Source organism: Pristiophorus japonicus, chromosome 15 (assembly GCF_044704955.1).
Source record: "Pristiophorus japonicus isolate sPriJap1 chromosome 15, sPriJap1.hap1, whole genome shotgun sequence".
NCBI lineage: Eukaryota > Metazoa > Chordata > Chondrichthyes > Pristiophoridae > Pristiophorus > Pristiophorus japonicus.
Genome location: NC_091991.1, coordinates 54,602,077 through 54,621,187, shown reverse-complemented (window position 1 = coordinate 54,621,187; position 19,111 = coordinate 54,602,077). Strand labels below are relative to the sequence as shown.

The following is a 19,111-nucleotide window of genomic DNA, read 5'->3' as shown; positions in this document are numbered from 1 at the left end:
TTATTCATTCACGAAATGTAGCCGTCGCTGACAAGGCCAGCATTTATAGCTGATCCCGAATTGCCCTGAAAAGGTGGTGGTGAGCCGCCTTCTTGAACCACTGCAGTCCATGTGGTGAAGGTACTCCTGAACAGTGCTGTTAGGGAGGGAGTTCCAGGATCTTGACTCAGCGACGATGAAGCAACTGCAATATATTTCCAAGTCAGGATGGTGTGTGACTTAGAAAGAAACTTGGAGGTGGTGGTGTTACCATGTGCCTGCTGCCCTTGTCCTTCTAGCTGGTAGAGGTTGTGGGTTTGGGAGGTGTTTGTAAGAAATCATGAATCCGAAGAAATTGCAAATTATAAAAGGAATTAATGATTTTATAAAAGAAGTAGGTGTGCCAACTCAGCAGATGAGACAGTCTGATGACACAGGAGAAATTCCAGCCACATCAGATAAGGACTACACAGAGAGCTACGGTCGTTACAAGGTCAGGACAGGAAAAACAGGCCTGCAGACGGGCATGACTAAAACTGAGGAAGCAAGCAGGTGGAGAATAAACAACTGTCTATAGAAAGACAACAAGAGATTTAGAACAGAGATTATCTCTTGAGGAGGGGAGGGGGCTGTCATAGGTACTTACTCCTCTGAAATTGAACAATGGATTGGGTCCACTGAAATAAGGTATATTAACGTGCAACCGAGAGAGAAGCAGGCAGACTGAGGAGGGAGTTTCCTTGAGGTGCACCTCATGCTGGCGCCAGCCGAACACCTCCACCAGCTCGGGATCCGTACCAAGACCACCGTTCTGCCTCAACGTTCATCCGTTCTGTTCTGGGGCCGTAGATGGTTCTCATCTGTCACGGGTTGTATGTCTACTATGTCTATCTTAATAGCATGTTGTATCTGATTATGCTTAACTTGCTGCTCCTTAATAAAATGCCTTATAACTCCTAAGTCCCTTTGGGTAATGTCTGTGTGACCTGTGATCCAAATCTTATATGTTGTAGCAATATTCGGAAAGATTTTAAAAATGCACAAAAACAGCATTGCCAAGTTGCTGCAGTGTATCTTGTAGATGATACACACTGCAGCCGCAGTGCACTGGTGGTGGAGGGGGTGAATGTTTAAGGTGGTGAATAGGGTGCCAATCAAGTGGACTGCTTTGTCCTGGAACAAGCTTCTTTAGTGTTGTTGCAGCTACACTCATCCAGGCAAGTGGAGAGTATTCCGTCACACTCCTGACTTGTGCCTTGTAGATGGTGGAAAGGCTTTGGGGAATAGGAAGTGAGTCACTTACCACAGAATACCCAGACTCTGACCTGCTCTTGTAATTACAGTTATTTATGTGGCTGATCCAGTTAAGTTTCTGGTCAATGGTGACCCCAGGATGTTGATGGTGAGGGATTCAACAACAGTAATGCCATTGAACATCAAGGGGAGGTGGTTAGATTCTCTCTTGTTGGAGTTGGTCATTGCCTGACACTTGTGTGGTGTGAATGTTACTTGCCACTTTAGCCCAAGCCTGGATATTGTCTAGGTCTTGCTGCATGCGGGCACAGGCTGCTTCATTATCTGAGCAAATGCAAATGGAACTGAATACTGTGCAATCATCTGTGAGCATCCCCACTTCTGACCTTATGATGGAGGAAAGTTCATTGATGGAGCAGCTGAGGATGGTTGGGCCTAGGACACTGCCCCGAGGAACTCCTGCAGTAATGTCCTGGGGCTGAGATGATTAGTCTCCAACAACTACAACCACCTTCCTTTATACTAGGTATGACTCCAGCCAGTGGAGAGTTTTCCCCCCGATTTCCTATTGACTTCAGTTTTTACTAGGGTTCCTGGGTGCCACACTCGGTCAAATACTGCCTGAGGTCTGGAGCCAAGTGGTCCTGGCGGAACTCAAATTGAGCATCGGTGAGCGGGTTATTGGTGAGTATGTGCTCCTTGATAGGACTGTTGATGACACATTCCTTCACTTTGCTGATAATTGAGAGTATGCAGATGGGACTGTAAATGGCCGGATTGCATTTGTCCTGTTTTTTGTGGACAGGCATACCTGGACATTTTTCACTTTGTTGGGTAAATACCAGTGTTGTTGTAGCTGTGCTGGAACAGCTTGGTTAGAGGCACGGCTAGTTCTGGAGCACAAATCTTCAGCACCATAGCCTGTGCTGTATCTAGTGCGCTCAGCCGTTTCTTGATGCCATGTGGAGTGAATCAAATTGGCTGAAGACAGGCATTTGTGATGGCGGGGACCTCAGGAGGAGGCTGAGATGAATTATCCACTCGGCACTTCTAGCTGAAGATGGATTCGAACACATCAATCATATCTTTTGCACTCACGTGCTAGGCTCCGCCATCATTGAGGCTAGCCGCCTCATCTCGTTAGTTGTTTCATTATCCACCACCATTCACGATTGGATGTGGCAAGATGGCAGAGTTTTGATCAGATCCATTCGGATCGTTGGTTCTGTCTATAGCATGCTGTTTCGGTTGTTTAGCTTGTGTTGTAGCTTCACCAGGTTGGCACTCGTTTTCAGGTACGTTGGGTGCTGCTCCTGGCATGCTCTTCTACACTCCTCACTGGTCCCCTGGTTTAATGGTAATGGTAGAGTGAGGGATATGCCAGGCCATGTGGTTACAGATTGTGGTGAAATACATTTCTGCTGCTGCAGATGGCCCACCGCACCTCATGGGGGCTCAGTTTTGAGCTGTTAGATCTGTTCTGACTCTATCCTATTTAGCACGGTGGTAGTGCCACACAACACAGTGGAAGTTGTTCTCAGTGTGATGACAGGACTTTGTCTCCACAATGACTGTGTACTAGTCACTGCCACCTATGCTGTCACGGACAGATGTATCTGCGATGGGTCGATTGCTGAGGATGAGGTCAAGTAAGTTTTCCCCTTGCATTGGTTTCTTCATCACCTGCCACAAGCCCAGTCTGGCAGCTATGTCCTGCAGGACTCACCAGCTTGGTCAACAGTGGTGCTACCGAGCCACTCTTGGTGATGGACATTTAAGTACCCCGCCCCGGAGTACATTCTGTGCCCCTGCTACCCTCAGTGCTTCTTCCAAGTGATGTTCAACATGGAGGATTACAGATTAATCAGCTGAGGGAGAGCAGGAGGTTTCCTTGCCTATATTTAACCTGATGCCATGAGACTTCATGGGGTCCAAAGTCAATGTTGAGGACTCCCAGGGCCATTCCCTCCCTCCCACATACCACTGTGCCGTCACTTCTAGTGGATCTGCCCTACTGGTGGGACAGGACATACCCAGGGATGGTGATTTGGCTGATGGATATGATTCTGTGAGTATGACTCTGTCAGGCTGTAGCTTGACTAGTCTATGAGTCAACTCTCCCAATTTTGGTACAAGACCCCAGTTGTTAGTGAAGAGGATTTTGCAGGGTTGGCTCTCTGAATATGAATGTGCCTTTGTCCAAATCCGATGCCTAGGTCTGTGTGGTCTGTCCGGTTTTATTATTGTAAATTTTTTTATTTTTTGTAGCGATTTAATACAACTGACCCTTGGGCAGATAGCAGGAGTATATCTTGGGGGAACTTTGAATGATTTACTTATAGATTTTATGAAATGAGGAATTTTAGAAACAGTTATGCCAATTGGGGCATTTTCATTGAATAGTTTATTTACAGATGCAGGAGCTCCTCATTGGCAATATATGCGGGTACTTAACACAGAGCTCCTCATATGTTCACTGTTCTATAACTTGTCCCTGATCTCAGCACACCAGGTTAGGAGGAGGGAAATCATCCAGGATTCCCAGTCTCATTGTTGTCAATTTGACTCCTTTATAGCCCTTTGTGTCCGAGTCAGAAGACTATGACATCAAGTTTCACCTCAGGACTTGAGCACATATCAGAGACTTGCAGTACTTTGCAGAATACTGTGTGGTATGGTTTCACAGGCCCCCTGGTTCCTCACCCTAGTGATTGTACGGAGCCAGGCAGTGAGCACTGATGGACTTTTCAACAAAGCCGAGTCTGGTTATGCCCTCGCTTTACACCCGCACAAACACTTTCTGGCTGGATTTACAAGATGGTAACCAAACAAAAGAACAACTTGCATTTTATAGTGCCTTATGGCTTTCAGAAACTTCCAAAAGCTTTGTATGCAGTGAATTACTTTGCTGTGCCCAATGACTGTTATTAATTCGGTAAAAGTGATAGCCTATACACAGCGAGATCCCAACAAACAGGCTTGCGATAAATAATTCGTTAATCTGTTTTTTTAATATTGGTTGAAGGAGAAATGTTGGTTTGGACACTGGGAGAATCGAGCCATGGGATCTTTAACATCCAATTGAACCACGTGAAAATTTTGCCATTGGTGTAGTGGTTTATCTGTAGGACAGTATCTCTGAAAGACTCCTATAATTGTATGCAAACATTTGTTGTGGCTGCAGTAACACACTAAACACGAAGGGAGGCTCGAGTCTGGTTTATGGTCTGACTGTGTTGTGCCTATCCTGTCCAGCACCTTCCCAAAGCCAATCTGTTCACCAAATGATGCAGTTACATAGTCACAAGCCTGACATCCTGGATAGCTGGAGTTGCTAGCCCTACCACTCAAGGATCCAGGCTACATCTGTGCTAAGACCAAGAAAATCCTCTCGACACCTATAGAATGCCACATCCCATGTGCATCAAATATTCAAATACTTCAGCATAGCGGAAGATTGGCTAACAATAAGAACAGGGATACTTAACTCCCTGCCAAATGGTTTTCTGGGGAAAAAACCTTGCCATTAACATGAGAAGTTCCAATTCAAGAACTGTCAAGACCGTCAAATCTGTTCCAAATTTAAGCCCAACTCCATTGTCACTTTTCTTAAGAGGGTTTGTACCTCTGCTAAGATAACAAATTATAGAACTGATGGGAATCTGTTCAATCTCCGCCGCCTCCAGGCCAGATCCAAGGTCGTCCCATCCTCTGTCATTGAACTACAGTACGCGGACGACGCTTGCATCTGCGCACACTCAGAGGCCGAACTCCAAGCCATCGTCAACACCTTCACCGAGGCGTACGGGAGCATGGGCCTTACGCTAAACATCCATAAGACAAAGGTCCTCTACCAACCTGATCCCGCCACACAGCACTGCCCCCCCGATCATCAAAATCCACGATGAGGCCTTTGGACAACGTGGACCATTTTCCATACCTCAGGAGCCTACTATCAACAAGAGCAGACATTAATGACGAGGTCCAACACCGCCTTCAGTGTGCCAGTGCAGCCTTCGGTCGCCTGAGGAAGATAGTGTTTGAAGACCAGGATCTCAAACGTGGCACCAAGCTCATGGTCTACAGGACAGTAGTATACCCACCCTCCTATATGGCTCCCAGATGTGGACTATATACAGCAGACACCTCAAAACACTGGAGCAGTAGCACCAGCGCTGCCTCAGCAAGATTCTACAAATCCATTGGCAGGACAGATACACCAACATCAGTGTTCTCGCTCAAGCCAACATCCCCAGCATCTAAGCATTGACCACGCTCGATCAGCTCCGTTGGGCGGGCCATTTCGTCCACATGCCCGACACAAGACTCCCAAAGCAAGCGCTCTACACGGAGCTTCGACATGGCAAGCGAGCCCCAGTTGGGCAGAGGAAACGCTTCAAGGACACCTCAAAGCTTCCTTGACAAAGTGCAACATCCCCACCGGTTCCTGGGAATCTCTGGCCCAAGACCGCCCAGAGTGGAGGAAGAGCATCCGGGAGGGTGCTGAGCACCTCAAGTCCCATCGCCGAGAACAAGCAGAAAACAAGCGTAAACAGCGGTAGGAACGTGCGTTAACCCAGGCTCCCCGACCACCCTTTCCTTCAACCACTTTCTGCCCCACCTGTGACAGAGACTGTAGGTCCCACATTGGACTCCTCAGTCACCTGAAAACTCACTTTTAGAGTGGAAGCAAGTTATCCTCAACTCCGAGGGACTGCCTGATATGATGAAAGTAACAAAGAGAATTTCATACAAATGTGTTAAGTGATCAGAAGCTACTATTCAAAGTGTCTAATTTTAAGGCACATTTTTGCAAAAAGGACATCTGCAATTCAAGGTTCCATCAGCAGACCCACTCCACTGCATCAAGATCTGGCACAACATTGCTAAGTGGGACCTCAAATTCTTAATTGTGAAGAAGCAGCTGGCCTTGTTGGTGGAGATGCTCAGTTTTAAAAGCCTGATCCAAGATACTAGCTGCTTCTCTGACTCAGTAGTTTCAGTTTCTGAGTGGAAAGCACTCAACATCATGGCTAAGAAATCAAAGTCATGTCCCAGTAACTGCCGTTAGTATCCTTACTGCCAACTTTGTGGAAAATATAGTGAAAGAAAACTGTTGGAGTATCTCTATTATCTGGTCAATCAATGTGGCTTCAGAGCAAGTCCAGTCACCAGGTGATGCTTTTACTCACATGGTCTAGTGATGTAGGGATTCTCCAGATACTCAGCATGAAGTGTAATCGACCCTTCAGCAGTGTATGACATCCTGGCCTCATGAAGAGATTAGTTTCTCTTGGCATATTGGTGAACTCGGCAAACAACTTTGAGAGGTTGCAAATAACACGTCATGGTAAATAGACCTTCATTATCACAACACCTGGGCAGGATTCTCTCAGGGAAGTATTTCTGTCCTAAGTCTGTTTTTGTATGTTTCAGTGAACTGCTGTATATCATCAAAATGATATGTTGTTTCAGCTGATCACACCACCCCTTGCAGAATTTTTATTTCCCACCTGAAAGATGAGTGACAGTTCAATTATTGCAGGCGGTTAAAGGCACTGACTAACAAGTTGTGAGTTATAGTACCTTCAACACTAAGACAATCAAATCAATAACTGTTGAGAAAGATTGTTTGTGATACTCATTCATCTATGTAAGAGTTGCAAGCATTTAGCTCATCCACTTGGTAATTATTTCTGGTCTATGCTAGGATAAATTAATGGTGGTGATGACTGGAAAAGTGTGTTTTTAAAAAAAAATTGAAAATCCTTAAGAAAGCTTGGCATGAAGCTGAAGTCTCTGAAAGTGCCATGTTCAAATTCAGAATTAACTACCATTTACTGGTTTTAGAAGATCAAATTTGAATTGTGGCTATCTAGTATGTTTGCTCCAAATCTTTGCTTCTGGCTATTACCATGGTCAAATTTGTGTAATTTCTGTTCTTATCGCAGCTGTCTCTGGCTGTGAATTGTTATATTTATTTTTGCTGTAGAAATTGATTCGAGTCAACATGGTAGTTGGCAGCAAAACATAACACTCCCATCTTGTGGCTACCTTGTGTAGTACATCCACAATTATTTCTAAAATGACAAATTGAGAAAGTTGCAAGATTCATAAGGTACATACAAATAAAGAAGCCCATTTGGCCCATCTTAATTTATCCACCTACACTGCAGTAATTAATGGCATCATCTAGTCCTGGATGAACTGAACTTTCCTTCATTTAAACATTAAGAAGACTGAAGCCATTGTCTTCGGCACCCGCCTGGCTACTGATTCCATCCCCCTCCCAGCCCACTGTCTCAGGCTGAACCAGACTGTGGCTTGCAGTAAAGTATGCAAATTATAATTCTAACACTTTTTTAACATGTTTTGTTCAAATTTCCATCTCATCCCAATTTCCTCCCCTTTTTCTGTCCAGCCTTTCTGTAGACTATGACTGATGCTGGATTATACTTAGACTGGTGCTGCTAACCCTGTTGTGGTTCGCCCCAGTAGCCATTCTTCACAAATGATGCGGCCTACCAAATTTGGTAGGGGTCTTGCACAGAAGATCTCCCACTCTACTGCCAGAGGATTTTGATGATCTGGATATGTACACTGTGGCAGTTCGTCTTGGCACCTTTCTTGCAGGAGACTAGGAGAAAACAAAAGATTGTCTGGGAGTGGGGCTGTCCTAGTCCATCACCAAGACAAAACACTTGAAAATCCACAGCCAGAGTGGCTATGAAGAGAGAAAGAAAAATACATAAAAATGGAAATGCAGAAAGCGAGAAATAGAAGTGAACGCCAAGCGAAAGAGGAGAAAGGAATACATCTTTTGGTTGCCTCCTGTGGTCATTTGACTGTCTCCCTGTAGCCCATCTGCTGCATATAGCTTTACACTTTGAGGCATTTTTATGTTTTAGTTCAAGTAGATGGAACTTGTCATCACCGTTCACTCTAATGTTTTTTTGGGCCACGGGGCCCCTTTAACGGGCTGCATGACCCATTCAAAAATCCGAGGATTCGCGCTTTTTGTTTTTAAAAGCCAGTGAGACGGCTGCGGGGGAGCTGCAGAGTGCTGCGTGGCTGCGCAGCTTAAAGGGAACATTGCTCGTCACTGAAAATCTCATTCCTAGAGTTTGTCCAATGTTTATATGTCCATGGCAGCTGTTGCTAGGGCATAACAGCCAAGTGTGATTCTCCTGCCACTCGACAGCTATGCATGCATTTTCCAACAGAGGTCTATGGATAGTGAGCGGGACAGGAACCATGACTGACCTTTTTTCCCACTGAAAACATTGAGGTCAATTGTAGCATCCTTGTTAGTGCAACTCAATAGTACATAATTGCCCATATTGGTGGTATAACCACAACATTGGTGATTCTACCAACACCAACTGCAGTTAAGAAGCAATGAGGGTAATTGTTAACTTGGCCGGCTGGGCAGTAATCTGGTAGAGCAGATCATCCACCCGTTGTAGGCCCCGCCTGATTTTTAACCCATTGATTTCAGGTGATCCGCTCTACCAGGTTAGCAGCCAGGTGGTAAAGTTGAAAATTACCCTCAATATTCCTTGAATTATGTGGAACATACACAAGTGAATATGAATGTATACCGAAATTACTACGAGCAAGAATCAATTCAATGCATTTTCGTTTGAGAGATAAAACATTCTGAGTGCAAAGGTACATTTGTGCAGTTTGTGGTTTAAACCAATAGTCGTCACTAATAAATCCAACAGGGAATCGAAGAGCAACTTCGTTACCCAGAGAGTGATTCGAATGTGGAACTCGTTACCACAAGAAGGAATTGAGGCAAATAGCATAGTTGCATTTAAGGGAAAGCTACATAAATACATAAGGGAGAAAAGAAAAGAAGGATATGCTGTTAGGATGAGAAGAAGATGGATAGGAGGAGACTCATGTGGAGCATAAGCACAGGCATGGACCAGCTGGGCCAAATGGTTTGTTTCTGTGCTGAACATTCTATTTCGTAACATTTTAACATTTTTAAATTCTAGGTTCATTTGACTTACGTATACCCCAATGATTATACAAGGCTAACACACATGGAGTCAGAAAACAAATGCTTTTATTATGAGAATGCCTATTACTTGGAGAGGTGAGGCCATAGAACACTATGTATTAGCTCAATAAATTAAGAATTAAATGTAATGAAAATGTAGGTGGGAATTGATGTGATGAAAATTAATTCAGGGATTTGGGCATTGCCTTTGTGTCAGTGGATGAGAACACACGTTGTGATCTAATTGTTTCCCCATCCCCCTCTCCCCAGAAGCTGTCTTCAGGCCTTAGGATTAATTTTCCGGATTCTTTGGGTTTCTCCCTTCAGTGGTTGGGAGAAATTTCAGTCTTTCTCGGAAATTTCTTGGAGCTTTTCCCAGTTGGATTTCTCCTTCTCGAAGTTGAGTGGAATCCAGAACAGGCCAAATTTGAGATGATGTGAGGAGGGAATGAGACTCGAAGGACAGTAATTTATGTTGTAGGCACTATGAAGCATAATGATTAAAATCAAAAGTGAATAATATATTTAAAAATGTCTGTTGGGGCAAGTCTATTAGAAATAATTGGAACCATTAATGAAATGTCAGTAAAAGGGTATCAACTATGGCTTTGTTTAGTAATCCAGTATATTCTAAATAATGGCTGAAAACATGTCCATATTCTAATAACATACTTAAAACCATTACGAGCACGTTAAAAAGTCATTGATTTCACTTAACTGCCTTATGGTTTAATTTTATAATTAATGCTATGTCTGCCCAACAGATTTGGATTCTATAGATACATGAAAATGGATGCACCACAAAAACCAAACAAAGAAAAGCATGAAAATCCTTTCTGGATGGGAGCAGGTGAAGGTAAACCTATATTGTTTGATCTGTGACTCAGTGCGCTGTGAATAATGCCAGCATAGTTGTGGAATTTTACTTAACACTACTAATGGTATCCATTACTTTTTACTGGTATTTGTGAATCTACAACCAGCAAAATTAAAATTTCCAGAAAAATAATTTATAGCAACAGTGAAATGCCCATGAAAAATGTAAAAACACTGGAAAGGTTCTAAAAAATAAAAATGTCCCCTGAGATTGCTTCGGAGACACGTGAGTTCCCGGGAGCCCAATTTGAAATCCTATGTAGTAAGCTATTCCTGCAGCGGCTACCTTTTTGGTGGCAATCAGTAACCAAATTGCAGTATGACAACAAGAACTTAGATTTATATAGGGACTGTAGCATAGAAAAACACCCCAAGAGGCTTTACTGCAGTGTAATCAAACAAAAATTAACACTGAGCTAAAGATGGAGATATTAGGAGGGGTGACGAAAAGCTTGGTCAAAGAGGTAGGAATTAAGGAGGGTCTTTATGGAGTGGGGGATATGTATGAGATCAGAGTTGGACAAAAGCAAAGCTCTCTGAGGGTAGTAGGGCTGGAGGATGTTACAGAGCTAGGGAGGGACAAGGCTATGAAGGGATTTGAACATGAGGATGAGAATTTAAAATTTGAGTTGTTGGTGATCATGAGCCAATGTAGGTCACTGAGCACGGGGGTAATGGGTGAGTGGGACTTGGTGCGGGTTAGGACACAGCAGCAGAATTTTGGATGAGCCCAAGTTTATGGAGGGTGGAAGATGGGAGGCCATCCAGGAGATTAGAATAGTCAAATCTGAAGGGAATAAAAACATGGATGAGCGTTTCAGCAGCAAATGGACTGATACAAGGGTGGATATGGGTGATGTTACAGAGATGGAAATAGTCAGTCATTGTGATGGCGAGGATATAGGGTCAGAAGCCCATCTCGGGGTCAAAGTTTGTGGCTAGGGTCAAAGACAATGGATTTGGTCTTTGCAATATTTAATTGGGGGAAATTGTGGCTCATCCAGGATTGGATGTCCAACAAGCAGTATGACAACACAGAGGCAGTGGAGGTGAGGTAGAGCTGGGTATCGTTAGGATTGAAACCTGATGCTATGCCCTTCGATGATGTCGCTGAGGGACAGCATTTAGATAAAAAAATGAGAGTGGGCTAAGGATATATATCTTGGGGGCTCTTGAAATAATGGTGTGCGAGCAGGAAGAGAAAGCATTACAGGAAATGCTCTGGCTACAACTGGATGGCAAGAGTGAAACCAGGAGAGGGTAGTCCTACTCAGTACCTGAGGAGGGGGAAACATTTACAATGTCAGCTAGCATGGGGGCCAGGAAGGGTAGTTGGGTGGTCAGTAGTTTAGAGAGAGAGCAGTATGTGAGTTTCATGGGCAAGCTAAGCTCAGAGAAGACATAAGGGACGATGGAAGAGAAACAAGAGAAAGATGCGGGTTCAGGGCAAGGGCGGGTGAGAATCTTTGGGGAAGCTTGGCTTGGTGGGCAAAAAGAAGGGAGGAATTCAGCATTTTGTTAGCTCTAGCTTGGTGACGAAGCTGTCCATGAGCTCCTCACAGAATTTCCTCCAGCTAAATGGGTTGGAGCGGGTGGCCTCCGAGGCAGGCAAGAAACGTGGGAGGCTGGTTTTCCTGCAGGCCCTGCCGACTTTAACGGAAAGGCCTAATTTACATGTGAGGCCTTGGATTCTTGCCCGCAGCCTGCCAGATTGAGAGGCTGGCTGCCTGCAGGCAGGTAGGCCTCAGTTGTGGAGAAGGAGCGAAGGGTCAGCCTGGGTGAAGGATCGTGGGGGATGTCGGTGATCAGCTGGCTCGGCGCGGATTGCTAGGGGAGGGGGGTTGGGGATCAGCAGGGGAGGATCATGGGAGGACAGGATTGGGGATAGGGGGATCGGGAGAGGTTTCGGAGTTTGCGGGGGTCGACGGGGTAGGGCGGGGATCACGGAAGTTTTGGGAAACGCGGGGCGGCGGGGGGAGTATTGACGGGGCGGGGATTGGGAGGAGTGTCGATCTGGGATCGGCGGGGGGGAGAGAGAGGATCTAGGCCAGCCACGGAGGATTGTGGCCGGCCTCAGCATCATCGGTGGGGTGGGAGGCCTGGGGAGGCGATCGGAGGCCTTGTGGGGAGGAGGTCTCTGATCGGTTGGGTAGGTTTCCTGGATCCAGGAGGTAGATGTACAGGCACTTACCTTCTGGATGCAGCAGTCCCTACCTTGGTTTAACTGCCGGGTTTCACAAACTCTGAAACTCGTCCACGTGCAGTTAAATTCAAAATGTAGCTGAAAAGCAGAGGCTGCCAGCCTCATTATAATATTTCAATTTACATTACACCCCTGGGAGCGGGTTGGTCGTTGCCCCCGTCCCACCTCTGCTAAAACCGGAAGTGGGCGGATTGGAGGCGAGGTCAGGTCAGGAATCCTATTTTTAACGCTTGAACTGCCCCCACGCTCCAAACCCACCTTTTTTTTTACTGGAAAATTCCGGCCTAATTATTGTTGGAGTTGAGGGTGGAGGAGGCCAGCGAGAGGGGTTTAAGGAAATTGTAAGCAATGGAGAAGCGGAAGGTTAACTTTGCATTCCAGGATGATCCTGGAGTAGAGCAATCTTGGTAGGGAAGAACATGACCCGAGAGTGTTTGATGTGGACCAGCCAGATCTAGCAATGAATGGTTAAATCAGTTGTGCGCCATAAACGTTCAAGTCTGTACACCTTGCACTTACAGGAGTAAAGAATGGAGCCATTCCAGGAGGGAAGATGTAAGGGCTTTCTGGGGACATGGGTACTAAAGACGGAGACGAGTGAGTGATTGAGCAGATCGACAGCTGCAGATGTTTTGTGGAGAATAGGAGACCAAAGGCTAGACAATTGGGAGTTTGAAAGTGCGACACTAAGTGTTAAGTCCTGACTCTAATGTACTGACTTACAGGAGACACATGCTGAAGTCAAGGTCACTCAGAACCTGCACCTTTAATTCCAGCTCTCCCGTGCTGCACTTGCCTGAGACCTCCCTTCATATACCACAGTGGGACAGGTATGGAGTGTCTCCTGCAAGTGCACCCCTGGTGGTAAGGCATGCTTATTGTTACAGGTCATATCCAGTTACAGTCATGTATAGCATGGTAAGATACAGTTATATACAGTAGTGTGAAATACATGACATCACCCTCCCCCAAGGTCTTATTGCCTTTATAGATTCAGTCTCTCAGGTGGTCTGCGCTCTCGCGTGGAGCGTCTTAGTTGTGGTTCACTTGTTTGGCTTGGTGCCTGTTTTTCGTTCTGTGTGATTGTTGGTATCTCGCCTGGGCTGTCTGTTTCGTTTGGTGTGATTGCTAGTATCTCGCCTGGGCTGTCTGTTGAGGCTGTCCTTTCCTCAGGTTGTTCCACCTGTCTGTCCACCAGGTGTGGTGTGAGTTCCACATTGTAGTCTGCCTCTGGTTCTTCAGTGTTATCAGTGAATCTACTTTTTACTTGGTCTACATGCCTCCGGCAGGTTTGGCCATTGTCCATTTGTACAACCAGTCGCCTGTTTCCCTCTTTGTCTGTTACTGTCCCTGCAAGCCATTTGGGACCCCGGCCATAGTTTAGCACAAACACTTTGTCTCCTATCTCATTCCACCTCCTCCTCGAATTTCGGTCATGGTACTCAGTTAGCTTTTGACACTTAGCCTCAACAATTGCATGCATGTCTGGGAGGATTAACGAGAGCCTGGTCTTTAAGGTTCGTTTCATCAATAGTTGCGCGGGGGGAACCCCAGTCAACGAATGCGGACGAGATCTGTATGCCAGCAGCAGTCGCGACAGGTGGCTCTGCAGCGTGGGACCTTGGATTCTGAGCATGCCTTGTTTAATGATCTGCACTGCTCGCTCCGCCTGGCCATTGGAGGCCGGCTTGAAAGGTGCCGTCTTAACGTGATTTATACCGTGGACAACTATAAAATCGTGAAATTCTGCGCTGGTGAAGCACGGACCATTATCACTGACCAATATGTCAGGAATGCCATGCGTTGCAAACATGGTTCTAAGGCTCTCCACAGTGGTGGAGGTGGTGCTTGAGTTTAAAATGGTGCACTCGATCCATTTTGAAAATGCATCAACGACTACGAGGAACATTTTGCCCATGAATGGGCCCGCATAGTCTACATGCAGCCGCGACCACGGTTTGGTGATCCAGGACCAGGGGCTTAGGGGGGCATTACTGAGTTGGGCACAAATGGTGCACCGACGGACGCAGAGCTCCAAGTCCGCGTCAGTGCCAGGCCACCAGACATGAGATCTGGCTATGGCCTTCATAAGGACGATCCCCGGGTGCTCGCGATGGAGCTCCCGGACAAACGCCTCCCTGCCTCGTAAGGGCATAACTACTCGGCTGACCCACATTCGGCAGTCTGCCTGTAGTGAGAGTTCATGCATGCGCCTATGGAAGGGTTTGACCTCCTCGGGGCAGGCATCACGAGCCTCTGCCCAGTCACTGGTTAAAACGCATCTTTTAACTAGAGATAACATGGGGTCGCTGGTCGTCCAGGCTCTGATTTGGCGAGCCGTCAGGGGCGAACCTGTGGATTCAAAGGCATTGATTGCCATGACCATCTCATAGTCCTGTTCGTCGGACCCTTCTGTGGTCGCCAGGGGTAGCCTGCTAAGCGCGTCGGCACAGTTGTCTGTGCCTGGTCTGTGCCTTATCGTGTAGTCGGAAGCCGCCAGCATGAGTGCCCACTGCTGAATGCGCGCCGAGGCGTTGGTGTTGATTGCCTTGCACTCGGATAGTAGGGACGTGAGGGGTTTGTGGTCGGTTTCTAACGCAAACTTGGCCCCGAAAAGGTATTGGTGCATCTTTTTGACACTGTACACGCAAGCGAGCGCCTCCTTCTCAACCATACCATACCCGCGCTCCGCCCGCGAAAGTGACCTGGAGGCATAAGCAACGGGCTGCAGTTTACCCGCATCATTGACGTGCTGTAAAACGCACCTGACCCCGTACGCTGACACATCACACGTAAGGACAAACTTTTTACCTGGGTCAAAAAAGACTAAAACACTCCTGGAACATAGACGGTTGCATGCCTTATTGAAGGCACGTTCTTGGGCATCCCCCTAAAACCAATCGCACCCCTTTCTGAGTAGCACATGGAGAGGCTCCAGCAGTGTGCTCAAGTTCTGCATAAAGTTCCCAAAGTAATTGAGTAGCCCGAGAAAGGCGCGCAGTTCCGAGACATTCCGGGGCCTGGGTGCCAGGCGAATCGCTTCGGTTTTGGATTCGGTTGGGTGGATTCCATCAGTGGCAATCCTTCTGCCCAAAAATTCAACCTTAGGCACGAGAAACAGCCACTTGGATTTCTTAACTCTTAGGCCTACCCGATCCAATCGACTTAGTACTTCCTCAAGAGAGTCGGTGTCCCTGCCCGTGATGAGTATGTCATCTTGAAACACAACCGTCCCCAGGATGGACTTGAGCAGACTTTCCATGTTGCGCTGGAATATAGCAGCTGCCGACCTGATGACGAATGGGCATCGATTGTACATAAAAAGGCCTCGATGTGTGTTGATGGTGGTGAGTAGCTTAGGCTCTTCGGTCAGTTCTTGTGTCATATATGCAGATGTGAGGTCAAGTTTCGAGAAAAGTTTTCCTCCAGCCAACGTGGCAAATAGGTCCTCCGCTCTGGGCAGCAGGTATTGGTCCTGTAGGGAGACTCTGTTTATGGTAGATTTTAATCCCCACAGATTCGCATGGATCCATCAGGCATCATGACGGAGATGATGGGGCTTGCCCAGTCGCTGAATTCCACGGGAGAAATTATGCCTTCCCACAGAAGCCGGTCCAGTTCGTTTTCAATCTTTTCCCTCATCACATAAGGCACAGCTCTAGCCTTATGATGGACCGGTCTGGCATTCTGTGTGATGTAGATTTTAACTTTAGCCCTTTTGAAGGTGCCCACACCTGGCTGAAAGAAATGTTCAAAACGGCTTAGAACTGTTGAGCAGGAGGTCCGTTCCTCTGACGACATGGCATGAACATCATCCCATTTCTAATTAAGTTCTGCTAGCCAGCTTCTCCCCAACAGGGCTGGGAGATCCCCGGGGACAATCCACAGGGAAAGTTGGTGCACCATCCCTTTGTGTGTGACTGAGAGCATGGCGCTGCCAAGGATTGGGACAATTTCTTTAGTATAGGTCCTTAGTTTGGTGTTGACCTTTGTGAGTTTTGGTCTGTTGCTTTTGTGCGGCCACAGCTGTTCAAATTGTTGAACGCTCATGAGGGATTGACTGGCCCCCGTGTCCAGTTCCATGTTGACGGGTTGAGTAGAACCCTCATCATAATTGGAGGCGTCTTGGTGTAAGAACAGTGGACATTGATCGTGTTAACCCGCTGTACCTTGGCATCCCGTGCACTGTTCCAACCGTCGTCTGGTCCGCTTTCCGACCCTTCCGATTCGTATACCAGCCAAGCTGCTATTTTTCTGCACATGCGAGCCAGATGCCCTGTGTAGTTGCAGTTTCTGCAAACGGCATGCTGAAATCGACACACCCTGGTTGAGTGCCTTTCCCCACATCTCCAACACAGACCGTTTCCATTCTTTCCGAAGGATGAGCTGCGTCTGGCTGATCTCCCTTGAGCTTCTCTCAATCTGTTGTTGATTGCTCGCATTGTGGGTTGATGAGGTGTGATCGGCCGTTCATGTGGCCCTTGATTTTGATGGCTTCTGGCGCCACTATCTGCTGTTGAAGGCCTGCTCTCCTGCCTTTGTCTGTGTGTGGGGATAGCAATTTGTTTCACAATGTGAACCCCTTGTTCCGATGTCTCGTTGGTTGTCGTACCTGAAGTATAGATCAGCCTCGTTTCTTCTTCGCCTGCCAAGAACGTCTGTGTGACCAGTGCTGCTGCCTCTAGAGTCAAGTTCTTAGTCTCTATAAGCTTTCGGAATATGCCTGCGTGGCCTATTCCTTCAATAGAAAAGTCATCGGGGAACTCACATGAACTAGCCAGCCTCCGAAGTTCCACCACGAAGTCGGGTATGCTTTGGCCCACACAGTGTCTGTCGTTGTAGAACCTGTGTCTGGCCATGTGTAGGCTGCTCGCTGGCTTCAGGTGGTCTCTCACCAATGTGCTCAACTCCTCAAACGACTTGCTTGCTGGTTTCTCGGGTGCCAGCAGGTCTTTCATTAAAGCGTATGTTTTCGAGCCACAGCTGGTCAAGAGATGGGCTCTTCTCTTGTCTGCCTTATCGTCGCCCAGCCAGTCTTTGGTCACAAAGCTTTGCTGGAGCCTTTCTATAAAGTCATCCCAATTGTCTCCAGCACTGTATTTCTCATCTGAGCTGTTGGTAGCTATTCTGTGGATTCTGTGATCCCGTAACTCGTCGCCACTGTTAAGTCCTGACTCTAATGTACTGACTTACACGAGACACATGCTGAAGTCAAGGTCACTCAGGACCTGCACCTTTAATTCCAGCTCTCCAGTGCTGCACTTGCCTGAGACCTCCCTTTAATATACCACAATGGGACAGGTATGGAGTGTCTCCTGCAAGTGCACCCCTTGTGGTAAGGCATGCTTATTGTTACAGGTCATATCCAGTTATAGTCATGTATAGCATGGTAAGATACAATTATATACAGTAATGTGAGATACATGACTCTAAGTGACTTGGGGAAGAGATTTTTTCAAGAGGCAGAGGAAATGGGTTTGCAAGGGAAAAGGGGGAATGTGAATGGTGGGGAATTTAGTGAAGTGATCAGAAATGGCCTTGTCTGTGATTCAGACGATGGGAAAGCAGAGGCCACGAGATAGCAAGGTCAAGAGTGGCGTGAATATGGGTAGGAGAGTATATATGGAGGGTGAGGTTAAGGGAGGACAAGGAATTCAAAGGGACGAGGACAAGGTGAGTTGAGATGTAGATTGAAATCACCAAGGATGGGAAGTCGCCCAGTGCAGAGGCTGAGGGAGAAATGGAATGAGAAACTCGGGGTGGGGCCTTGTGCTGGCAGTGAAGAATGAGGATTTTAAAAGAGGCAAGAGGGGTGGAACAAGGTGAGGTGCTCAACGGAGGAGAAGGTACCAGGGAGGTAGGGGGAGAGAGAGACCACGGTGAGATTTGGTGATAAGGACCATAGCACCGCCATGGTAGTTTGGGCAGAGCATGTTGTGTCAGGCATAGCCAGGCAGGGAGGCTTCAGTAAGGACCAAGGTGTCATCACCCATGAGCCAAGTTTCTGACAAGGTCATGATGTCAATGTAGTCATCCTTGGATTAAACATCACTCTTCACTGATCAAAGGCTAAATGCATTGACAGCTGGCTAGGATAACCTATTGATAGAAGCTATTTTGTTCCCAAGTTTAGTGAACAGGCAAATGTTGCCCTTCTTTCCACCTCTCCTAACTGTAGCCCTCCCCATAAAATATATATAATATATCCTGATTTTCTAAACATAACCAACAGGAGCAGAAATAAATGGAGGATATTGCACCTGATTTAATGGCCCTATTAAATATAGTGGACTAATTATTAACCATGGTGTCCTATATTTTGAATGGAATGTTAAAAGATGTAAGTGATAACAGTGAGATTCATTTTGATACGGCAAAGTTCAATTATTCCTTAGTTACCTTGTTCATAAGAACATAAGAACATAAGAATTAGGAACAGGAGTCGGCCATCTAGCCCCTCGAGCCTGCTCCGCCATTCAACAAGATCATGGCTGATCTGGCCGTGGACTCAGCTCCACTTACCCGCCCACTCCCCATAACCCTTAATTCCCTTATTGGTTAAAAATCTATCTATCTATGATTTGAATACATTCAATGAGTTAGCCTCAGCTGCTTCCTTGGGCAGAGAATTCCACAGATTCACAACCCTCTGGGAGAAGAAATTCATTCTCAACTCGGTTTTAAATTGGCTCCCCCGTATTTTGAGACTGTGCCTAGTTCTAGTATCCCCGACCAGTGGAAACAACCTCTCTGCCTCTATCTTGTCTATCCCTTTCATTATTTTAAAT

The 19,111-nt window shown here is 46.5% G+C and overlaps 1 protein-coding gene across 4 annotated transcripts in view; it reads left to right on the top strand.

Moving 5' to 3' along the window:
• b4galnt3b (beta-1,4-N-acetyl-galactosaminyl transferase 3b) overlaps positions 1-19,111 on the top strand; it is a 248,536-nt gene that overhangs the window by 163,980 nt on the left and 65,445 nt on the right. For all 4 annotated transcript variants that reach the window (XM_070900447.1, XM_070900445.1, XM_070900446.1 and 1 more), the window contains 2 exons: positions 9,240-9,340; positions 10,009-10,100. In XM_070900447.1, the coding sequence (XP_070756548.1) occupies positions 9,240-9,340; positions 10,009-10,100 (193 nt within the window). The remainder of the gene's footprint in view (positions 1-9,239; positions 9,341-10,008; positions 10,101-19,111) is intronic.